Source organism: Falco cherrug, chromosome 8, assembly GCF_023634085.1.
Source record: "Falco cherrug isolate bFalChe1 chromosome 8, bFalChe1.pri, whole genome shotgun sequence".
Classification (NCBI taxonomy): domain Eukaryota; kingdom Metazoa; phylum Chordata; class Aves; order Falconiformes; family Falconidae; genus Falco; species Falco cherrug.
The window spans coordinates 32,629,627-32,654,433 of NC_073704.1; the positions used below are offsets into that span (position 1 = coordinate 32,629,627).

Genomic DNA, 24,807 nt, shown 5'->3' on the forward strand with positions numbered 1-24,807 from the left:
AATCAAAGGATGCAAGGAGATCCAAAGGGGAAGAAAACCCAGATGAATTTTGTATGTCTCAAATCAAATATTTAAATATTTCATTTAATTGTTGAAAGTATCCACTTCAGTTCTTGCAGGACATGTATCTTTACCTGCCTTCATCTGTCTCACCAAGAAAGCAGATTCTGTTTCAACTTATCTAACATGAAAAATACTGCTAAGTCTATTCATAAAACAGTATTCTATATTTTTATTTTTCAAACAGCAAGTGACCACATTTAAAATGCATCATTTGCAAATATAAATTATCAGACTATTAGTTTAATTAAAAATAAAGCAAAAACATAACTTCCCTTAGTATCACAATACATAGAAGGGCATTATAAACCCAAGAAGACTAAGTTAACCGTAAGAAAACAATGTCAAAAGTGATGAAACTCATTGTCACTTAATGAATAAATCAATCCTAAAAATACAATACCATTCACCATGATTATGTTAAAAAAAAAAAAAAAGTGCAATCTTTCATTGTATTATACAGATAAAACAATCCAATCCTTCATGCCGCATTTTGTAAACCATGACATAAATTACACTCACAGTCAATGAACAGGAAGGGTAACTCCCAAAATATTTTAAGTTGCTTTTAGGGCAGAAATAAAGGCAGAAATAGAATCATTTAAAATATATCAAGTTTAACCAAAAAGTTCATTTGGTCAAGCCTGCTATCCAAATAGTTTTGTTTCCTGCAAAACTATTTTTGACTTTTTTGAATTATGAAATTTAAATGTTTCTTTTACACACTAAATGTAAGTCATGTGTTGAACTACATTAAATCCTTTTATACTTGCATCATTTTTGCCATGACACTCAAACATGTTTCATATACTTACATACACACACACACACACTCTTGCTCACTCGCAATCAGGAAATTCCTCATTTCACAGGAATAAAGACTTGTGTTCTCATTTCTGTCAGAAACATAAGGAATACACAAATTTATACTTTGCAGACTCCTACAAAACCATCTCTCACCTATATACATACTTTTACTGATAGAATTGAGGTTATGGTCTTTTGTCTGATAATAAAGGGACGGAATAGATGTTGTAGAATAAAGAAATATCGTATAATAATTGAAATAAGCTTATTATCTTAAATTTACCTATATGGATTTTTTTTTTTTTTTTTTTTTTTTTTTACTAATTGAAATACAAAGAAGGCATATGGACTTCAGGAAAATAACACTATATCAGAAACGCACTGTAACAGTGTTGCACTATATATCATCAGGTTTTTCATAACACAACTTCTTCTGTACACCAGATTTCGTTCTAGTTCCTCTGTCTTCAAATTCATCATATTTCCAGATCCAATTCAGCACTACATAGTATGCCTTCACAATAAAAGGAGGTCACTTGCTTTATTGAATACCAAGTTCCCTTCCAGACAGCATTAAAAGAAAGACAAGACTACACAGACAAAGTCCAGTATAATTCATTTCTGACAATGAAAATTTCAGCCCCTCATACTGTTGCAAAATTCCTCCTACTGAAATGCTTTACTACAATAATAATAATAATATAATAATAATAATAATAAAAAGCATACATTACATATAAAAGATACCAGTGTACTAAAAGTGACAGAAGTGGACTAGCAAATCCTTCAAAGCACATATTATATAAATGACTAGCATTTAAAAACTTTTTTTTTCTATAAAATGTAGGTCATATACATTTAGAAATCAGGGGTGGGGGGTTCTAAAGCAGTGGTGACTGTTCAAATAGTTATGCTGCTCTGTACAGTCTAATACCTATTCAATTCAAACTATAAGTTTGACGTTTAGTTTATCAGAATAAACTCATCATCTCATAGCTCATTATTTGAAAAGTATGCAACTCAAATGAAGAGGTGACTTGTAAGTTCACTGTTTATCTGCATATGACATAAGAAGAGAACTATTCCTTTCTACTGGAGGCCCAAATCTCATCAGTTCAATATCAGGACTTAAAGACTCCAAAATTAAGTAGAGGAATTGTCAGGAATCAGCACAGAAGCAGTTTAGAGACACAGCTATTCAACTTTTGCAGTCTTCCTCATCTCGCAGAAGTGCAGCCAAGCCATTCATTTCTTAAAGTGTGTACAGATGAAGCCATAGATCTAAAGACTGTCCCCTCTGTGACTGAAATTGTGCTGTGTAAACAATGTTATATACTCCAGCAGGAGGACATTTGAATTTATTTATAAAAAAATGATTAAGAATATTAATTAACTCAAACAAGGCTATTAACTCCCAAAGTTATTTTTGGAACTTATCCTTATGCTACTTGTGAAGTTAGCGCTGCCATGTATTATTGCTTACAAACAGTACATCATCATACGCCTTCTAACAGAGCCGTACTGTGATCATTTCGTATGTATTTACAGGCTTTTTTGTTTGTTTTTAAACAAGCTATAAAAACATTACATACTTTACAGACAATACAAATACTCAAGTCAAACAAATGGAATGCATAACAATAAGAAACGTCATAAAGGAAGACTGACATAAGTCCTTGATTGTCAAGACACATTTATATTTATATATAAACTCTAGCTGTGCAGAATCAAAGATTCAATCATAGGTACATCCTTATTTGATAAATCATATTTACAGCATGATATTGCATAAAAAAATAAAATAATGTTGTTTACACAATATTACCTTTCCATCCATTGGATTAAGGAAAGCAAGAAACAACTCTTAGAAATGTTTGCTTGCCTCAGTTTGTGTTTCCTACCAAAAGATGTAATTTTAAAAAGGAAACGTAAGGTTTTAGATGCCAAGTAGAGCAAAAGCGACTATAATTTATTTCCCTGACACAAAGCAAATTAAAATTGAACAAAACTTCAAATTTTAACTTAAAGACACGTATTTTCATTAGCAGTAATACTTTCTAGTATTTGTCCTTTGCAAAATGAGCTTTAGCTAAATGCATTACATGCCTAACATAAACATGCATTACCGTAAGTTGAATGAACTTTCAAAGTTACAAGGCTTCATTTTAGTAAAACATCGAACACTAGGAAACTGTAACATTACTCGTTTGCTTCAGTACCAACCATGTAATTTGAAAGTTCCATGTGTACTGATACCAACTGCATAAGCATATTTCTGCCTGTTAAAATTTCCAAAGATTCCCAGGAGTGTTAGGATTTTCCTTGTGATTTGTAATGGTATTAAAACAAGCAAACAAAGAAGAATAAAAACCAAAGCTCTCAAAGCCAAGAAAATTTAGTTAGCAAATATACATACAGAAAGTAATCCAATGCTGCAAAATTCAGAGTGGATTCATCCAAATATTCTGGTTCATCTCAAATAGTTACTACATATGATACAAATACTATAAAAATATTCTGAACAAGCATGGAATATAATGTATCTGTCCAGGTGGAAAGTTTTCATAGGAGAACATGAATACTTTAGAATAAACTCCAAAAGTTACAGTAGAACCCCAATAATTCGCAGCAATGCCTTAGAAACCCTTTATAAATGACAATTTTGAAAATAGTGAAGAAGCAGGCAATAAAAGCAAGGATGTCACGTCACAAAATGTACTTTGTTCATTTATTTTGACAACTGTAATTTAGTTTTCAATACTTCTTCTACCTCCCAGTATACTAAAATAGATTCTGTAGTATACTTGGGTGAAGTAGTACAGTATTACTAAAACGAGACCTCGCTACAGTACTTTTTAGACCATTGCAGAGAGGTGGGAAAGAGACCATCAGGGATGTATAAACCTATCGGATGCTCTGATTAGCGGTCAGCGAATTAGCAAGATTTTACTGTACTTCTCAATTAACAATGAAAAGCTCCCGTCATCCAAAAAATTGACAAGTACAATATAAAAATAATACAAGTGTTATTTCACATGAATACTTTTCTTGTCCTATGTTCTTCTTGAAACACAATTTTCCTAAAGACAACACTAGGAGACACAAGATCATAAACATAGTTCTTTTATCATCCAATTTAAATTGTTTATGTTGTTATTTGTAAACCAACATACAGTAATACACATGGTTAATCCTTCTCCGCAAACCTTGTAATTCATGATTAATTCATTCTCAAATCAAATGAAGAAAATGTAAATGCCTATTAGTATACCATTACAAGCTGATTCCTTCATTGTCTGTTATATTCATGGTAAAACATATCAAAGGATTCATGCTAAAAGGGACACTGTCAAGTAATTTAGGGCCAAAATATGGCCTTTTAATATGTGCGTATATATATATATACACATGTATTGCATATATATATAGTTTGGTAATAAATGTCATCAATTTCCTCTTCTTTAAAATCATCATTGCTCTATCACTAGGAGATATCCCCAAAAAATTCCACCTTACACACACACAGACACACACACAGACACACACACAGACACACACACAGTGCTTGCATGACCTTTCAGTAAGAACGTCTGTTGTTAGCTCTGTGGAATATAAATGCTCACCCCAGCCTTACGCTAACCAACTGAACAGTATCAGTATAAGAACAGAACAGAAAACCAAAGTCGCTTTTTTCCAGTCATACGCGGAAAACTAACAAAAATGAACACTGACCAGATCACAATGAACAGTGTGCATCTGTAGCAGATAAAAGCAGCAAAACATGAGCAGTGGAAAATACTATTAAATAATGTAATTATTAAACAAGCAAGAGATTTTTACATAGTTAAACCTCCCAGAACTACATACACGCTTATTCCAGAACAAAAGGGCATGTACTCAGGAAATCATAGCAGTATATTTGGTTAAGTCCTCCAGTACAGAACGCTTCGAGCATCAGCAGATCAACTACTCACGCCACCACTTTAACTGCACATGTGGAAGAACCCTATGAGATAGTCCCTGTGGGCTAGACGGGGACTCCACAACCTGTCCTAAGGCACAGAGTATAGCTGTAATGGCTCAGCAGCAGGCTAGGGAATGAGCGGTGACACAAGGACTAAGTTCCTCAGGTGACTCCCACTTTGCTCCAGGGAAGAGCAAGTTCCTTTACTCTGTACAATAGCTTGCTCCCTCGAGCACCCAAGCAGCATTTCCTGTGTGTGAAGATGGCATAGGGCAAGAGCTACTCCCTTCTACTCCTCAATCACTTTCTCACAGCAGAGAATCAAGACAGTAACTTGTTAAAATAAAGCTGAGTCAATCTCCTTAGGGAGAAGGAGGTTTATTCCTTTTACCTCCCCATGGGGCCAGAGAAGTGCAGTAATAAGCTAGATTCTTTCTCTTTTTTTTTTTTTTCCTTTTTTTTTCTTTTTTGGCTTTTGCTGCTTGTTGTATTGAACAAATAGTACTATTAAAGGCCAATCTACTTGCAACAACAGGACATTAGAACAAAGATGCCAACACAGCATTATTCAGGCAGCACAAGCTAGGATGTCATGGAAATGAAACGCTGCAAATGAAACATGCGTTACAAGGGGTGGCTTCCTGGGATATAGGGGATCATATGTATTACGTCTGTGCAACACAGAATGGAAGGAAGAAAAACAGAGAGACATGAATCAATTTAAAAATATTCTTTCAAACAAATCTCTTTACATGTATCATTACTAATCCATAAGGAATCTTCCCTTGATGCTCATTCTTCTTAACTTGGGGCCAAATAATTCAGACAAAATTACCAGTAAGTCATAGCACACTGAAACGCCTTCCTATATTATACACAGGGTCAATGAATCAAAACAGAACCTGTTTTCTTATACAAAGGTATTAAGTAAGAAGTTTATGTAAACTGTATTTCTTGTTAATATAAGAAGCAAGCTATGGATAACAAATACACTTTCTCCCTCAGCTGTACCAAGTGAAGTTAGTGCTGTAATAGCGCTACGTAAGGGAAAAGGGACAGAGTGGGATCAGCTTCCTAGTAAAGAAAATTAAGAAAAGTATCACAACTGCTTTGGGAACAGGTGGGAACCGTTGTAAGCCCTGCTCAAGTCTTTTCTTAAAAGACAGGATATATCTTAGCCCCTTGAGACAGAGTCTTTTCTCCTAGCTGATGGCTTCATCTGAGATACCAGCTAGCAATAGTCCTGTAAAAGGATGTATGCAATCCTATTAAAAAAAACCCAACACCACCATATACATACATACATATATATATGTGTGTGTGTGTGTGTGTGTGTGTGTGTTTTTCCCTGGTTAATCAGCCTACATTAGGCTTAAACTGCCTTAAACTACCAGACAGTGTCCCTTTAGGGAAGGTGCAATAGAATGAACATACAGTTCAAAAATCTGTAACTTGTTAACTTAAACTACACAATAGTTATGCTACTCAAATCTTACCACCTTAAAAATGCACAAAGAACTACTTATCGTACCATACTGTATACTTGAAGACAAAGTACTATTCAAAAAAACATATTCATGGTACAGGGATAAACTTTGTAGTTTATTCATACTGTGAAATGCAACGAAAACTGATCACTCTCCTATGCTGGAAAAAGAAATCCTGCTCGCTAGCATTATTCAGCTGTTTTGGTTGGTAAAATTGTAATGACTTTCACTAAGTAAACGCTAAAAAGATAGGGAATTTGAATGCCCACTTCTTCAGCTTTCAGGGATACTTCAATAAATTTAATGATCAGAATTGTCAAAATTCAAGACAGAGAATTAAAACAGTTTTTACAGAAGCTAAGAATACCCAATCTTGAGTATATTGAAAATAATTATTGGAGCTGTATGAGATGAAAATGATGCAACCATATCAAACCTAAAAATGTTTTTATTTTTGCAAAATCAAAAACTATCAAGTTGACTAAGTGCTCTGTGTTAACCATTATGAGTATGTATTTAAATCTTGGAATACAGAGTTTGTGTAAGCATTATGCAATTGGGAATGTCATCTACAGAGTACTTTAAACTAAAACTTCAAAATCTTGCTATCTGCGTATGAAAAAGTCATTAAAAAGTTACATCTAGATTCAGCTGTACAAAGAAATACACATTACTTCAGGAATGAAGTAAAGGCTTTAGCAGTTAGGCATTTTGCTTTAAAAAGTGTTTAAAGTATTTTAAATTAATTAGACTTTTAAATAGTAGAGTTAGTCTATCAGCATTCATTTTTCCTCCAAACACAACCCAAGGTAATGCAAAGCAGAAATAAAGGGCAAATGGTCTAAAATTATTTTTGAGAGAAATGGAAGAAGGATTATTTTCCTAGAAAATGCCATCTTTTAAAGCCATATTTGCTTGACTTGGAAACTTGCTATTCTGTGTGTTATTCTGTGATACATGTCGATTCCCTGCTGAAGAGCAATGACTATCCTGACAAGCTTAGAAATGACAATATGAATAGTATCAGACAATAAACTGCCCTTCCAAAGCATAACGGAAACCAGTAAGGAAACAATCATGGGGGGAAGTTTTACCTGGGGATTTTGTTTATTTTCAATTTCATAGAAGGTAAAATAATTTTCTGGATTCAAACAAGTGAATAATAAACTGCCTTTGATAGGGGCACCAACATCAGGCAGTTCAATGACTGGTGACTAACCAGAAAAAAAAAGGAAAAAAAAGGAAAAAAAGAAGCAGTTATTGGTCTTGCTAATATCAGCTTACTTTTGTTTTAACATAGCACTCTTAAAAGCTGTACAGAACTCCATCTTACACAGAGCAACCCTCTTTTGACAAATGTGTTCTAAAGTGCCAGTATTATTTACAAAGATTTCTTAGCCAAAAGTCTGGCCTGTTGTGGCATCTGGTGAAGAAGTCATCCCAGCTCTGCTATCATTTACATTCACCAAGGGAAATTCTGGGAAATCAGCACTTGTCCCTGGTCCCCGAAGGTTCACCTGTCCATTGGCAGTGCTAAACTGAGATGATATTCCAGCTCTTGCCCCATGGTACTGAGCTCTAAAGGGTTGCTCAAAGGAGCTAATTTGATATGCTTGGTGAACAGGCTGTGCCTCTGCTTTCTTCTGAGAAGTTACTTGATCCAAGAAGTCCTGTGTAGAGGAGGAAGAAGAATGATTTGCCTCATCACCTGAAAAGGGAAAAGGGTGCTGCGAATCACCAACCATTAGTCCAAAATGAGACTTGTCTGGAGTTGTTCTTAATGGAGAGTTCATTCCCGATCGAAAGCTATTGACTGGTATAGACGTGTAGACCTTCTCCATGGAAGGAAATGCTGGCTGGGTTGTAAGAGTCTGGTTATCAGTCACAAAATTAAGGCTCGGGTTGTTCAAATAGGCATCATTTTGGCTAGTTCTGTCCAAAGCTTGTTGTAAAAACTTTGAATATTCTTGTAACATACTAGCTTTATCTGATGAGGACGCTTGAGAGCTTGTTCCAACTGTCTCAGATTGAGTGACCTCAGATACTTCAGAAGAATTGATTGATATGCTAGAGGTCACCTCAGTGTCAGCCACACTGAAAGATATCTCATGTTGTCCATTAGCCTTGTGTGAATAATGATCTAACAGAGTTTGCAGTACCTCATCTGGAATGACATTTTTGTCATGGTTACCTTTAATTTCAACATTCAGTGCCTGTGTGTCTAATATTGAGGCTGTAGCAGTTTCATCAATGACGCTGGCCACAGCTGCCTGTGTTACTGAAGGCTGAGATGCTATGGTACTTACATTCAAGGCATATTCTCTACTATTATTACTAGCTGCTTGTAGATACCTCTTTTTCTTTAAAAACTGCATTGCATCATCATAATTAGTGCTGCTGTGTACAGGTTTACTGGGCCCTTCCTGTAATGTGTCAACTTGATCAATGTCAGCATTACCTTCAGAGTCCAGTAAACTTTGCTTATCCACAAGATCAAAGGCATACTTTGAAACTTTGTTGTCTTCATATGTAGATAAAGGTGAAATGGTTTGACTTGGCTCAAGTGGCTGTTTCAGACTCCTCTTGCTGTTAACTTTTTTGAGAACGAGCTTAGGTGGGTGTATTTCTCCAGAATTTGCTGCTTCTAAGTGCGTTCCACTGACCGAAGAATGTGGCATCTCAACAGCATATTCCGCTACCATATATTCATCTTTTACTTTAGTACTAGAAGAGTACAAAGGCAAATAGTCATTTTTGTCCTTCTTCTGTTCCAATTTATCTGTACTTTCCTTATCCCCAGATTTTGTTTTCTCTGTTTTCTGCCTTTTCTTCTTTGGCAAGGAGCTGTCTTTCATAGGTGTAGGGAAACCAGAATCTTCCTCTGATGGCAAAAAGCCAACTTTGGTGGCACCTCTGTTCGGTTTCTTGTCACGGTTCTCATGGCACATACGTTTATGTTTCAGCACACGATCAGTCCTGGAGAAAAACTGCAAAAGATTTTTTTCACTATTATTATTGTTGAAAAATAAATATATTCTTACAAGTTTACCTGACAATTCGTCCACTTTACCGATTTCTAATGAAGTGTGAAACAACAGTATATAATCAATAAAATCAAGCACAGACAGTTGTGACTCTGCTCCACCTGTGCATCAAGACCGCCCACCTTAACAGAAAAAACAGTTGTTACACATTTATTTGTATGCACATGACTACAACACCTGGAGAAAGTCCCATCTGTACTACTTAAGAATTGACCGGTGTTCTGTCTTTCAACTGCAAAAAGATTTCTCTAAGTCATCTCACCTGCAAACAATATTCGCACTGGTAAGGCTTCTCTCCACTGTGAGTTCTTTTGTGCCTTTCCATGTGATACTTCTGAATAAACCTCATACCACATTCATCACAACGAAATGGCTTTTCACCTGATAAAAAAGCACACAACAATGTTAATCTAAAAAAATAAATCTATATTCTACCATACAATCACCAGGTCAAATACTACATTCTTTATTAGAAGTAATAAAGAAGAGGACTTTGTCTGTTGCTATTGAAAAACAACACAGGGCTTGCTCACACTTCGTCATTTTCCCAGTAGTTGGTAGCTGATGCCTCAAAATGATTTTAAGCTTTTACACTAAAAAAACCCCAAACTTTAAAACTAAATTCTTACTCCCTTTTTCTAATGTAGATGCAGGTATCTGTCTTAAACCTAACAAATGAAGAACTGCAAAGATATCCTCCCCAAACTGCTGCTACACAGTATTTTTTTAGGGCAGACGATTATATAAAAATACCTCAGTTCTCTGACCAGCTCATTAACTCAAACTCATCCCTTCTAGATGAGAATTAAGCATTTCCAAGCTTTTAATTTAACATTTTTGCAAAGTGTTCTGTATTTTCCAGATTTTTTCCTTATCCGGATGTACAATTGAAATAACTGTTTGAAAAAAATCCTACTATTTTGGTTAGAACTCAAATTTATTTATTTATAAATTAATTAATTTAACAATATTTTATTTTAAAAATTAAGCTGAAAACAAGAAACCTCTGTAGCTGAACAGGCATTTGCATACTTACAGGTTTTTCTGTTTGGTTGTTTTGTTTGGTTCATTTTTGGGGTTTTGTTTTGGGTTTTTTTGCTTTTTTGTTTTTTTTGGTTTTTTTTTTTACTTTCATAAAATATTTGCTCAGACAACATTCATTGCCCTGAGTTCATCTTCACTTCTCCCCTTATTTTTCCTCACAAAGAAGCCCTGCAATGATCCTTTCAGAACACAAACTAACTCTATTTCTATTGCTTTTAACTTTTGCCTTGCATTTTCCCTCTGATATTTTTATTTCCTAGGTTTCTCTGACAAAACCTAACAATCCCAAGTGCACTGAAAGTTAGTTTTCCTTTTACAGAAGTTCACTGTTATTTAATAGAACTCACCCTGAACAACAGTAATCTTTCCTCTTAATATTTACTGTGAAATCTTTTGAACTGACATAGAGATCAGGGATTGTCTTGGCAGCATCTGTCAACATCCTCTTTGTTCTGGATACTATACTATACCGCACTGATTCTGTGGATATAAACCTCTCTTTTGTTTTCAGAAATACGCAGACTGTTTCTATTTTTCTGAGGTAGTTTTAGTCTTAAAAATTGTTTCAGTAACTGATTTTATTAAATTATTACTAATAATTAATTATTGAAATGTTAATACATTTTATTTTCCATTTAGAAAAGATACTTAACCACATCCTTCTGCAAATGGAAATACAGTACCTTAAAATAAGATGCCAGTACTTATACAAACTAGAATGAGAAATATCTATATCAGTCACACATTTGCTCCTAGTCAGATCATTAATACTCACGAGTTTCAACTTTCCTAATTCCAAGCAATTTCTAAATCTCTGTCTTTGTAAGCCTACGCCCTATTGCCAATTATTAATTCTTACCTCTCCACATAGCTTCTCAGCCAATCCCTTTCTTGGATGAAATTTTTCCAATTTATTCTCTCCTAAATCAAATTATCTCCTCTCCTAATATCTCTCGGCTTCCATCAGTTCTTTTTCTACAGGCTCACAACCTCAGCAACCTAACTCTTCTTTCACATTTAGCCAGAGACTAACTTTTACCATTTCTTGCTTATTAATAACCACCATAAAATGTTTCTTTTTTAATAAATTATAACACCTATCATATAATCCTCTCCAGTACTGTGTATAAGCAAATCCTCCTCTCTGGCCTATTTCCTAACTTTCAAACTCCATTTTCATTCTTCATGTTACCTTTATTCGTTAGGTACCCTTACTACTACGGTGTTTTACTCGCACCAAGCCTGTTGAGACCTTCTGAATCAAATTTCAATCCCCGTCTTCACTTTTAAGGAAGATGAGTCAAGACATTTAGGTTCCATTGTTCTTGTTTAATACACGGGCACTCTTCCATTCCTTAATCCTTGCTACTTACTATTTTCCTTTGCTCCACTATTCTATTTCGTGTTTCTTTTAAACTGCCCCTTCGAACAACTCTCCTTACATTGTCTGGAAGTTTGCTTTCACACTATCTTAGATTTTTGTCTTAGAGAAAGAGGCAGCTGTTTTGGACAAAAACTATCCTGAGCCTTGCAGAAGTCACAGAAGCAAGACAGCTCAGTGTTGTCCTAGCTTTGAAAAGCCCTCTAAGGAGCTACCCCGCTATCCCAGGAAACGCAAAACACTTCTCTAATACACTTACCTTCAGCCTTATTTCTATATTTCTATATTCTATTTCTATAAAAGAATGGTCACAGAGCTCCTTAATGTTTGTCTACTCAAGCTGCCTATTTGCTGGCAGAAAACTCTCCCAGCTACCTAATTCCCACTTCAAGGCTTAAATAGGGCCAAACATGTTCTGAGGTTTTTCACTGTAGAGTATTACCACCAGTGGCTATTTTGGAGACTTTGAGAGTATATACAAAGGCAATGCTGGCCATGCCTCAACAGGAAACAAAGTCTGGGGACATTGCCATCGAATTACTCAGTACAACACAGAAAAATAATATTTTTCAGCAGTATTCCAAAACACTCTGGAAGTAAGCTTAAGAAACACTTTGTGAAACTGATACCACACTTAATTTTTGCTTTAGGCTTCATAAGGAAGGTAATGTTAGAAAAAGATTAAAAATCACTATGAAGATATACTTCCGATAATAATAACTTCCGAGAAGCCTGGAACTTCACATGCCTTTTACAATTTTGTTGTACTTTTCAAACAGGATTTATTGCAAATGGAGGAGATCATTAATAGCAACCTTTTGCTAAGGTAGGGAGAATCCAGGACATACTTTTCTGAAATGTGTTGTTGAGTGGGAAAGAATCAGATGTAGGTAAAAAAAAAGCCAAAGTCAAATAATGCATATAATTATTGCATTGTATTTTAAAAGAAAACAGCCTGTGTTTTGTTTCTATGTTGGAAATTTATTAAAACTGAGCAACAGAACTATTTATAAAGTGTAGTACAAATACTGTGTGTATGAAGGCTGTAACAACTATAAACCTCCAGGCATTTTAGGATCTAAACAGACAAAATACAAATTATAAAATATCAAAGAAGGCAATAAAAAAACAGCGTGTCTGAATAAGAAGGTGCTTAAATTGTTAGCCCCAATGTTGCTTTATTTTTTTTCAAATGTAATCTCATTTTTTGTGTTTAAAATGGAAAGTAGGGTGGGTTACTGAATTAGGACACATGACACATGAATGCATGAGCAGGTAAGCTGTATAGAAACAACTCTAAGCAAAAAGAAAGCAGACATATTTGAATAAAAAAAAATCTTCATGAGTCTCAAACTCGAAAGATGAAAATATTGTGTACGAATTACTCTTCCCTCTCTTAAACTGAAATGGCGATTTTCTGTCATTAGTGAGAAGTTTAGCAGCAGGGTTCTAGCACTGCTGCCCTCCTCTAAGTACAATTATTTCTAGTAAGTGAATTTTGCATTAATGCAATGTCTGCTTTTAGATGCAACTATTTAATTATTTACACAGAATAAGGCTGTTCATTGATTGCTTCCTAACTCCCTCATAACATTTCATTTGAAGGAGTGGTTCAGAGTACTGAATTCAAATCACGCTGGAACTAGCTGGAGCATCTGTAAATTCAAGGCTTCTAACAGGCATAAAATAGGGCTTCTAAGTGTTACCACTGTCTTCAATTGACTTAAACTGGAAAATTTGATAAACATCTTTAAAAAAGGAAGAAACATCCTGTTCTTCATCAGTGTTTTCAACACTGTACAAAAGCTGGTGCTAAAAGTGGTTATTCAGAGAAATAAAAACGCAAAATAAAAAGAAAAAAATATAGTGTTGAATTTATAAGGAATATTTCTTAGAAGAGTATGAATAATACAAAGAGCTCTCCTCTACTTCCATTAAAGTGAAACACAGACTCAGTGCTCATCTTCTGGTGAGAGAATCAAGCTGAAATTTCAGCTTTTCTCCATGGGTTCAGTTATGCAGTCCTGAACAACAGAGTAATGCTACACAAACAGCTAAGGCCCAGGGGTGAATATTGTCATACAGAAGTGAAAGCACAGACAAGTATGTAGAATTAGCTACACTATAGCTGGGCAAAGCCAAAAATTAAGCACCAGTCAATCACTTGCTAACTAAACGGGACTTCAAAAAAGCTTTTTCCACTCCTGGAAGCTGGTTCTTCCATGTTTTCACCTAACCATCTACTAGTTGTCACCTAGGAAAATACCCATAATTCAACAACACAAGCACCATCTTCAATTTTCTGAAAAACAATAAAGCTATACCTCAGGTTGCTGAGGAAAGGAGGAGAACATAGTTATCTAAAAAAGTCAGATAAAAATACGGTTAATTTTGTTACATGGCAACTTTTTCTCTGCTAAACAAACAGTATATGTAAGAGCTGACAAAAAAACCCTGCAGCCCCCCTCCAAAGCTTACAATGAACTCTCACTAGAGCTAGAAGTTGAATTTAAAAGGATAATAAAATCTATTTATAAAATATTTTCAGTTAAGTGTTAATTAACTATATTGCCCAGATTCTGATTTTCAAAGCCACGTACAGGGAATAATCCTCATTTAAAAAAAAAATAATAATCTGAAAAATGTGAAGACTGCACTTAAATTTTTATCTTTGGTGGGGGGACAGACAGATGGAAGAGAATGAATGAGCATTCTTTTCAAGAATAGTATCTACGCAAAGTGGAGGCAGCATGGCTCATCAATTCAGAGCCAGAGGAAAGACTAGGAGCAGAACAAAGGCACTGGACAGAAGAATGGAGAACTCTTCTGTGGCTGACTGGCTGAAGGAAACCTACTTAGTCTGGACTCACGGCAACCTAGGATACAAAAATCCCATAAACAACAGGGCACTTGTGCATGTAACTCCCTGTACACTGCTCTGAAAATTCATTTTACAGTTTTTTCTCCCTCTCAACTCTTACACATGCACACACTGCACTGCGTGTTAGTAGCTTTCATATCCATTTAAAAGCTACAGCCAAGAAACACTGTGCACATTCACCAGCTCTGCTTTTCTGAAAAGGAGGCTGAGAAATTGGCATCTAGTCCAAAGGGACCATATTACAAAATATTTAAAGAGGGACTGAAAGGCCATGCACCAAAATGCCAAAAACCCAATGAAGCCAAACCTGTTAAAGAATGTGGTTTTGTGCGGTGCAAGAAGATTAAAAAAATAAACATGTATAAATTTTAACTCCCTTTGGCTTAAAACTTTGGGCCTTATTTGACCTATATTGCATATTTTTAAACTGAGGCTCTTATTTTTAGAACAGTACTGAATTAAACCTTTTAAAAAAAAAAAAGTGAAAGTGAAGCTGATGCTGATACTAATTCCTTTGGGGTTAGGCATTTTGGCCATTTTAGTCCTGGCACTTTTCCATCAAATTCCAAAATAAATAAATAGATACATAAATCTACTGAAGTGTAATCTGGAAGTCCCCGTTGTCTGAATTAACTTCATACAACAAAAGATAGAACTGTTCAATAAACCTTGACTTTTACGAAAGCACAAAGTTCAGGATTTGCTACTCTGGGGTTACTTATAGCATACTACTTTCAGATTTGCTTACTAGAGTTTACACTCACTTTGCAGCTGAAGAAAAGTGGAGCAAGTTGAAAGCACAAAACTAATTTATTTTTTAAAGTTTTATAACATCTATTAAGTCAAAACAAACTACAACAGGGTTTTAGGCTGCATACTTATTACCAGAAATCTTGCCTGAGTGGGGAAACAGTTTTTAAGCACGCCAGTAAAGATACTCAAGGCACTATACTCACCAGTATGAATCTTCTCATGCCTCTGTAGCAGGTACTTCTGTATGAAACGCATGTCGCACTGACTGCACTGAAATGGTTTTTCACCTTGAACAATATAATTCCACATCCATAAGTTAATAACTACACACTTGTTTCTGATAACTACTTTTGAGGAATATTAAAATGTCTATCAAAAAAACAGCATCTGAGCGAATTCCAAAAACTCTAATACCAAAAAACATTAGCCTTACTAAGTATATGAACTGCAAAATTCTTTCCATGATCCTAAGAGTCACATTAAGTCTAGCACAAAGAGTGATCTGAAATGGCTGTAATTTCCTCATGAACAAGATCAATCATGATGCTGGCATAAGACTGCATTCAGGATACGGGCAAGCTATTATAATGGTAAGTACCTTTATCACTTCTCCGAACCAGAGAGATACCTCATCAGGCAAATGAGCAGCCGGAGCACGTTTTACAAAGGGGTCAATTTTGGCACTTAGGCTACAAGTCAACCCATTACTTTCTGATAAAGAAAGAAAAGAAACCTTGTAAACAGGTCTTCAGTTTATTAAACATATGTTGATTATTTCTTTTTGGTATTCTTTTGACACTTTGGTGCATGGAATCTCTAAGCTTAGATGCCAAGTTAGCTACACTCTTAAAACTGAAATTCGCATAGAGCTGAAAACATTTTTAACATAAGTAAACAACTCTTTACACAGTAGAAAAGACAAATTTGAAGTCAAGCAGTACCTGTATGAATGAAGACATGTCTCTGTAAATGGTAGTTGGTTCTAAAGGCAGCATTGCAATGCTCACAAACATGAGATTTGTGGGTTTTCAGACCAAGTGATCCATCCTCATTTATTGTAAGGATCTATTTTAAAAAGAGTAAGATTTGTTCTCACACTACCCTCTAAAGATGTCTTATTAACTACAAAAAAAAAAACATTAATTTTTTTGATGCAGAAAATTTAAATATTTCAGGTAAAACAATGCTAATTTCTACAAAGCTATGTGTTAGGCTCTTAGTATACATTTCCAACTGCAGACCAATCCAACTTTTGTCTCCTTGTGTATTAAGAGATATTTCAACAGGACAAAGACAAAAGCAGCTCATGGAAAACCAGCTCAGAGCTCCCCTATTCACAGCTGAGTCACTTTACACGCTACTGTTTACTTTGTCTGTCTGTTGGAGAGGATGCAAAGTAATCAAACCACCTCTGGGCACTGAACCATGGATAATCATATTTTAAAGCAAAAATGAAAAGTTATAATCTTTTTTCAAATCACAATTGTAAATGTTTGCTAAAAGGCATTAAAACTTATCCAGGATAGTCATACAAATTCTCTACATCTACACAGTAACAATTGTCTCAGAGGCAAAATTGTACTTTAAAACCAAAACCCCAAAGCCAAACAACCAAGCAAATTCTATTATTATTCTCCCCTTTCAGGATTTTTACTCAATAATGTATTGCTCACTCAATACACATATTAGAGCATCACCTTCACAAATTCAACTTGCCATACTTGCTTTGCTGTCAAACAAGACTGCTATTTTCATATAAAGTTGAAAAAACTTAAATGAAAAAAAATTGCACCATATCTAACTTACTCAATAAAGCTCGTAACATGTTTTCTCTAAAAAAAGAAAAAAAACCCAAACCCCAAACTCTGTACTACCTCTGGCAAAAGAATAAGAAAACCAGTAAACAAATTACATTTCCTAAACTCTTAATTAACTGGAAACAGAACTATAAAGAAGAGCTTAAGTAACCTTAAATAAAACATTTAGTCCCTTGTTATTAACCAAAAAAAAAAAGTCTGCTGGGGAAACACATCTGCAGTTTGATTAGCTATGATGTTTTAGGTTTTATGATAATGACAGTGATGAGAAAGAGAGAGTCAATAACTGAAATAGTATCTCTGCAATAATAGCAAATACTGTAGGATCTACTTAAACAATTTTTAAGTCTACTGCATCAAAACTCAGCAAGAGTGAAAGTCTCAAACTAACAAATTCTTGTGCATTCACTCTGAAGGACAAGCACATTCATACGTTTGTAAGATTGGTATGTTACAGCTCCAGTAAGTCACAGATAGAGACAACTATAAAAACTCTGTTCTGTAACAACATACAGCTAATGAAACACTGACTGGTTATTTAAAATAAATTTAAATACATGTTATGAAATGCTTTCCATATATTGTATTGAAATTTTAAGATAACTGTGCAGAAAATACGCTTAATTTCATGGTTATCCTAAACCTGAGCTCTTCTACTGCATCCATTCATTATACTATCTCTTAAATGAAGAAAGTTAACTTTGTCAGTGCAGTTTGCCTAATAAAAGCAACAAAAAAGCTTGTGCGTGTGTGCATGTGTGTGCATGCATGTGTGTACACGTGTGCAAATGTGTCTGTGTGCATGGAAGAGGGAAAAGCAGACAGGATTCATAAAAGCTAATGACTTTTTATTTATAAGATGACTATATTAATATAAAATATAATTCAAAACGTTTCAGGATGTTAATTGACTTCCATTTGTAAAAGTCCCAGCTGCTGTTTGGATGGAAAATCAACCCCATTACTCTGGGAATACTAACTTAAACTGCAGTAGACTCTCACCTACATCAGTCCTTCAGCTTCTTTCTGCCTTTTTACTCTGACAAGTTGGAAAAAAAGGGAAGAGAGACTGAAAAACAACCTGTTTAATGATTCTCCTATCTTTTGTCTATCTTTTGTCATCTCAAAAGACTAACACTGACAGACTGGGAGATAAAAAGGAAGCATGCAAGTACATGTCTGTAGGAAGAGGGACACACGCCTCTCCTACCTTGCCATGTTTCCATGGAAGTGATCTGTGGATGTACTCAACCTAGACCTCCTTTTTCTATCAAAGGGAGAAGTATCTTGATGCATAGGATTTGGAACTTGCTTCCACACCCAATCTGAAACAATTTCTCAACTTTCCAAGAATACTACAAGTGCAAACTAATTTGGCAGTGCTTTGAGGAGGACAGAGGGCTCCCTCTCCCAGGCCAACAAAAAGGAGGTTTTGGAGTTTTTCTTGGTGTTAGGGTGAATTTTTCCTTCAATTAAATCAACCCATAGGCTGGGGGTTGATTTCAGAGTAAGTTTATTTTAATGCTGCTATGGGATAATATGTAACTGATTTTTGCCTATCAGAGCAGCCTGTATATGTTCTATTTTAAGTCTGAAGATTAATACTGATTTGGGGAATTACTAGAAGATATAACACTGCTGCCTCATGAGGTGAAATGATTCTGGTTTTATCTGAAGTGTGTCTCAATAGAAGAAAATTGTTTTCAGACATACAGGGATACATACTCTTCATGAATGGATCTACAAAACAAATTTTGAAGTAACAAACCAGCAGCTATGGTAAGAATCTTTTGATATAAAGAAATACATATATGAAGATGATTGTGATCACAAGAATATTCCCTACCAGTAAATTATTTTATATATATTAGTAAACTTTTTAGAATTTTCAAAACTACCATTTTAGATTTCTTTTTAAAAACTTTTCACTACTATGCATGAAGCATACGAAATTATCAGGCTCACAGAAAAGCACAGCTATTATTAGATAGATACAGAGTAATGATTTATAAATTGTCTACAAAGCTACTGACTCATAATTTAAAAAAAAATATTTGGAGAGAGAACTGCCTGGAAAGACAGATGTTAAAATATATCAAGGGTTCATGTTGCTAAAAAGAGTTCAAAGAAAAACACTGTTATATCAGGTTTTGTTTTGGGTCTCTGGTGAACTTCAGAACTGCATCTTTACTGAGCAAACAAACAATTTCCAGCCTAACTACTTCAAATGCTAATGAAATTAGTCATAGTCAACCAAATCTTCAGGTTCTTTTAATCTTGGTTTTGCCAAATCAATGTCTTACTTTTGCTGGTGAACGCTGTTTTCTTTTCTTCTTTTTCTGCAAATCTACTGGCTCTCGTATTTGTTTTTTGTCTCGTTTCTGTTGTTCAGATGCATCAGTAAAGGTAATTTCTTGCTTTACACTGATCTGTTAAGATACCAAGTGCCAGTTTCAGGTAAGGTTCTCACTACAGAAAAGCAATTTTTCAATTTTAGAAGATGACAAACTGCTGAAACAGAAAACCTTTTTCTAAGGGAATTATCTTGTGGCTTCATTCTTTCAGAAATTTAAGTGAAAGGAATAATAAGTATCTCAAATAGAAAGGGCATAGTTAATTTCTACAGTGACATTTTGATGTATCCTTTCATTCATCTCCCAAGGTCTTTTTTCCTCCTGACCTGTGGTGATTTTGAGATCAGTTCTTATATTAAAATCACTTCCATCTGTAAAAACATTCAGTTGTTCATACCTATTTTACTTTAGTCCATATTGTTGTCAATGCAAGATTTAACGGAATAGTTTATTATATATTTAAGACAGAAGTATTTTTTAAGAAAAAAAGAACAGTACTAATGAAGTTTTTGGAAAAAAAAAATCTTGATCTAATGTAAACTTTAATAAAAAGCATGATGCTATCAAATTTTTTCTGTCACCTGAACCACCTGATCTACAGCTAGCAAGAGTAGTGTTTTAACAGTGCTACCTTTCTGAAGGCTATTCTTCGTGTATAAGGCTATCTACTTATTAAGTCCTGGTAATTATCCTTTATGTTTGAAGGGTAACAGTGATGATGTGCTGCATTACAGACATACTCTCTGTTTTCAAAAGGAAGTCATCTATATTCTCTCTGGGAAAGCTGAGGTACACCTTCTATTAGATATCGAGGAGGGGCATATTTATGGTCATGTATGAAGTGTCACAGTCCAACCTGCAGTGTGAATGCAATTGCTAAGCGTCCACATACTTTGAAAATGTACAAGATGCTTCTTGTAGCAAAAGAAACTAAACAGTACTACGAACAGCATAAACAGTATGCACCTTTTCATAACACTATTTATTCTGCTTTGTAGTTACCCTTGAACATTAAATATATTTAAATGAGCACATTTTAACACATTAATTCTATGGTAACAGCCTACTTATAAAATATTTATAAAACAGATACTTAAAGACTATACTTAATTGGCAAAATCTATCCACAGCCAGAGGCAAATGACATTTTCATAAATAGCATCCATTCATAAATATTTTGATAATCAAAATCCAAACAAGCAATTAATATATTCTTGCCAGAGTAGGATTAGACTACCAGATCAAGCTTCCTACTAATTTCTCCAATATTTCACAAAGAAATTGCTTACAGGGACATTAACAGCATACGGCAGCCCTTGAGGAAGTCTATCTTGCGTATCCATGTCATCATCATTTTTTACCGTCTCCTCATGGACCATAAGTTCATCATGTGAAATCATCTCTTGCTGTCGAAGTTCACTTTCCTGTAACACTTCATCTGTTGCAAGAATTTCTTGGTGCGCCATAGTCCGATCTTGAAGCACCGCCTCTTGCCGTTCTCCCGATACTCCAGACTGGTCAGATACTGCACCCAACCCTACCATAGCCCTGGATGACTGCATTTGGTCTATGCCACCACATTTAAGAAATAATCCTCCCAGCTTGTCTTCAATGTTCATTCTTAAGTGCAATAACCTACAAAAAAAGTTTTAATAGTAAACATCTACAATTGGTGCTCTTGCTTCAAATTTTTTTACTTAAAAACATTTTATAAGAATTCAATCAGTAGGTCAACATACACACATACACACCTAAAACTGATATCCAAATAAAAGCAAAACGTTGGATATCTTGCTTCAACATGAAAAGATTATCCTTTCATTTACATGCATGTGTACACAATTGAACACTTTCAAATAAAAAGTTTCAAATCCAAGTGCCTTCTGATCACTGGCAAAATTCTTGTCATTAAATGATAGCTAATTCCTCCTTCTCATTCCTTAGAAAATGTGGTTGGTTTTTTTTCTGTGCGCCCTTTGCACTCTGTTCCTTTTTTCCATTTTGACCATCTTTTACAAACGCCTCTTTCATATTGGTCCTGTTCCTCATAATTCCTTGTCCTTTAAGTGCCCTTTCACTGCTGCTACCCCAAGGCATACTGTAGCGCTGGAACATCTTAATATCCACAAGTGAGAGAAAACTGAGCTGCATCAAAAGATGCATGGCCAGCAGGCTAAGGGGGGTGATTTTGCCCCTCTACTCCATTCTGGTGAGACCCCAGCTGGAGCACCATGCCCATCTCCAGAGTCCTCCGCACAGGAAAGACACGGATCTGTTGGAGCAGGTGCAGAGGGGGGCTACAAAAATTGTCAGAAGGATGGAACACCTCCACTGTCAGGAAAGGCTGAGACAGTTGGGATTGATCAGTCTGGAGAAGAGAAGGCTCCAGGGAGACCTTATTGTGGCCTTTCAATACTTAAAGGGAGCTTATAAAAAAGATGGGGACAAACTTTTCAGTAGGGCCTGCTGTGAAAAGACAAGTGGTAATGGCTTTAAACTAGAAGAGGGTAGATTCAAACTAGTTGTAAGGAAGAAATGTTTTACAGTGAGGGTGGTGAAACACTGGCACGGGTTGCTCAGAGAGGTGGTAGATGTCCCATCCCTGGGAACATTCAAGGTCAGGTTGGATGGGGCTCTGAGCAACCTGATGCAGTTGAAGGTGTCCCTGCTCATTGCAGGGGGGGGTGGACTAGATGGCCTTTAAAGGTCCTTGCTAGCCCAATCTATTCTATGATTCTACGAAAATGCAACTTTCTGGCTAAAGGTATATGCCAAATAAAGGCTATAGAGTGGTCAAATCTGGTTGTAAAAACATATTCACTTTCACATCCACTAAGCCAGAGCATTAATCAGGAAATATGAATTCAAGTCAATGTAATGGTATTGCTATTCATGACTGATGGTACACAGACAGATATAAAATAATATTTCAAAAAGTGTCATAACATTATTGGTTTTTAACATAGGGTAGCAGGCTTTTGTGAAGCTGGAAGTGGCAGTATCTTACTCTACTTATTACTATACATGCAAGACAGCCCTAAGACAACTCTTCCCCTTGGTGTCATCCAGTCACAGCAGTCAGCCTCCTTCACCCTATTCCCCCAGCCCATACCTCCTACCCATTCCACAGTGCTCTGGTCTACTCCTTCAGACACACAGCGACATCCTTCCTTCAACCCCTTCCTTCCCGCAGCTGGAGGGCAAAGGCTATACAAAGGCTACAGCAGACACAGGGGTGGGAGCAGCAGCAGAGTCAGACAATACACTGCAGGCTTAGTCAAAGCACAACAAAGGTATCTTGGGGGGCATTACGATAACATCAGCATCTTTGATTTTGATGCATCAGAATTATGATATAGATGGGATGTTGGTATTTTGCTAGTCACCAGCTTCAAATTCCATCCCCCTACGAATGCAGCATGGTGAAAGGATCCATCTCCACTCAAGTTTTAAGTCAGAGGCTATGCTGCTTTCCCTGCAGCTCTCAATGACAACTCCTAACCAAAGAAATCAAGTCTCTCTGCCTAGAATTGGCAGGGCCATCACCCTGCAGAACTGCAGCACTACAACCCCCTGCCAGTTCAACAGTCTGTCAACACGCAAGAAGACTGGATCAAAGAAATATACATGAAATGCTTACATTTCAGTTTTCCGTTTGATCTATTTGCTCACTTTCCAAATGATTTTCTCCAAAAGCTGAAAATTCTCAGTGTACCTTAAACATTTGTGAAGATTTGTTTACAGCAAACTACACTGAGTTTACAAAATAAACAGCAGTCTTTCTTCAGGTGATAACCTAGACTACTTGGTCAGAATGCAAGCCACTAGCAGAAGCAGCTGAAAAAGACCTCCTACATTATACTTTGTTTCAAATACTACTATTCATTAACCTTCTGGAAGTAAAATTCACTCAATTTCTTAAAAACAAACAAAGAAACAAACCAACCCACCACACACCTCAACAAATAAAAAAAAAAAAAAGCCCATTAACACCTCATTTTAGCAACTCGGGAGTGAAAGAATATTCGTCCCTATTCTCTATCATGAGAGGTTCTAAATTTCTGAATACATCTTATAAAGGCTGACAGGATGGTCTGACTTCTGAGTTTCAAATATTTAAGAGGCATGCCAAAGAAAGAAGCTTTTCAGTCAATTAGGTATTTTTTTTTTAGTAAGCCTTCCTCTGCTGGAAGTCAGGAGGACAGAGTCACCAAGCTAAATCTGCTTATATATGACAACGTCATCAAAATTTTTAATATTCTTCCTTCCTACGTAAGAAGCCCATTCTAGGGACCAAAAAAGCCTGTGACAGGAGCAGAACACAGGAAAAATTACTGTTCAGAACATCTATGCTTGCAGTTTGCCCTTTCTCATTCTTCTGCAATTCTAACATAAAGGTTTAAATCTTACTCCTAATTTTCACAGCATCTGTCTTCAAATATGAACAACAATTCCTTAATGCCTTGAGTAAGCTCAGGTAGTGCTAGGTGACAAGTTTATTCCCAAGTTAATCCATTTTATAATAAAAAAAATGAGATTCCATGCCTTGAAGAGAAAACGCACGTCCAGTACGCCACACAGCCACCTGCAGACATTATATAATCTATGAAGTATTTTTTGGAGGTAACTGGGAAACCATACTGATAGTTTCTCAGCAATAACACAAACAAACAAACAAACAACCTGGCACAGTGCTAAGGTTGTTATTTTTTCCATCAATGCAGATCCCCCAGAGAGATCTTGCAACAACGTCCTAAAAGAAGAAAATGAGGATGAATTTATCATCTTATCTAAGTGGAATATCCTGTGCCAAGTAAGAAATGTGAGAAGGAACTGAAGTTCTTAAGAATCTGTCTCACATGGCGCCATTATGTGATAAGAGATGGCGCAAAAGATCTAAGATTAAGACTGGTTTCTTAGGTTGGCGGGGCATTTTAAATATGTAGCTTGAAAGACAGACTCCAAGGAAAACAAGCAGATATATTAATTTCAACCTTTATCCCAAGTTAATCCATACTCAGGGTACATCTCACACATTGTCATTCACTATGCTTTTGTTTCTCACTACAGAAATATGACAGCATAAGCTTATTGCAGATTCTTTAGAGAAATGACGTGGACAGGTACTAGAATACAAGATCTCAAGATGCTGAAACACATTCAAGGGAGAACAGACAGTATCAAGTGTGAGAACACGGTGGCCCTAATCTGTCTG

General features: G+C 35.7%; 1 protein-coding gene across 2 annotated transcripts in view; it reads right to left on the reverse strand.

The window, feature by feature from the left end:
• Nucleotides 1-5,260: 5,260 nt before the first annotated feature.
• Nucleotides 5,261-24,807, reverse strand: part of ZNF148 (zinc finger protein 148) — a 36,722-nt gene continuing 17,175 nt past the window's right edge. Inside the window, exons 2-7 of one of the 2 annotated variants that reach the window (XM_055717463.1) lie at nt 20,882-21,227; nt 19,542-19,667; nt 16,363-16,486; nt 15,625-15,708; nt 9,625-9,743; nt 5,261-9,305 (exon numbers count right to left, since the gene is read on the reverse strand). In XM_055717463.1, coding sequence (XP_055573438.1) covers nt 7,713-9,305; nt 9,625-9,743; nt 15,625-15,708; nt 16,363-16,486; nt 19,542-19,667; nt 20,882-21,211 — 2,376 coding nt within the window. In that variant the 5' untranslated portion in view covers nt 21,212-21,227 and the 3' untranslated portion in view covers nt 5,261-7,712. The remainder of the gene's footprint in view (nt 9,306-9,624; nt 9,744-15,624; nt 15,709-16,362; nt 16,487-19,541; nt 19,668-20,881; nt 21,228-24,807) is intronic. The other variant, XM_055717464.1, reaches the window with a different exon arrangement.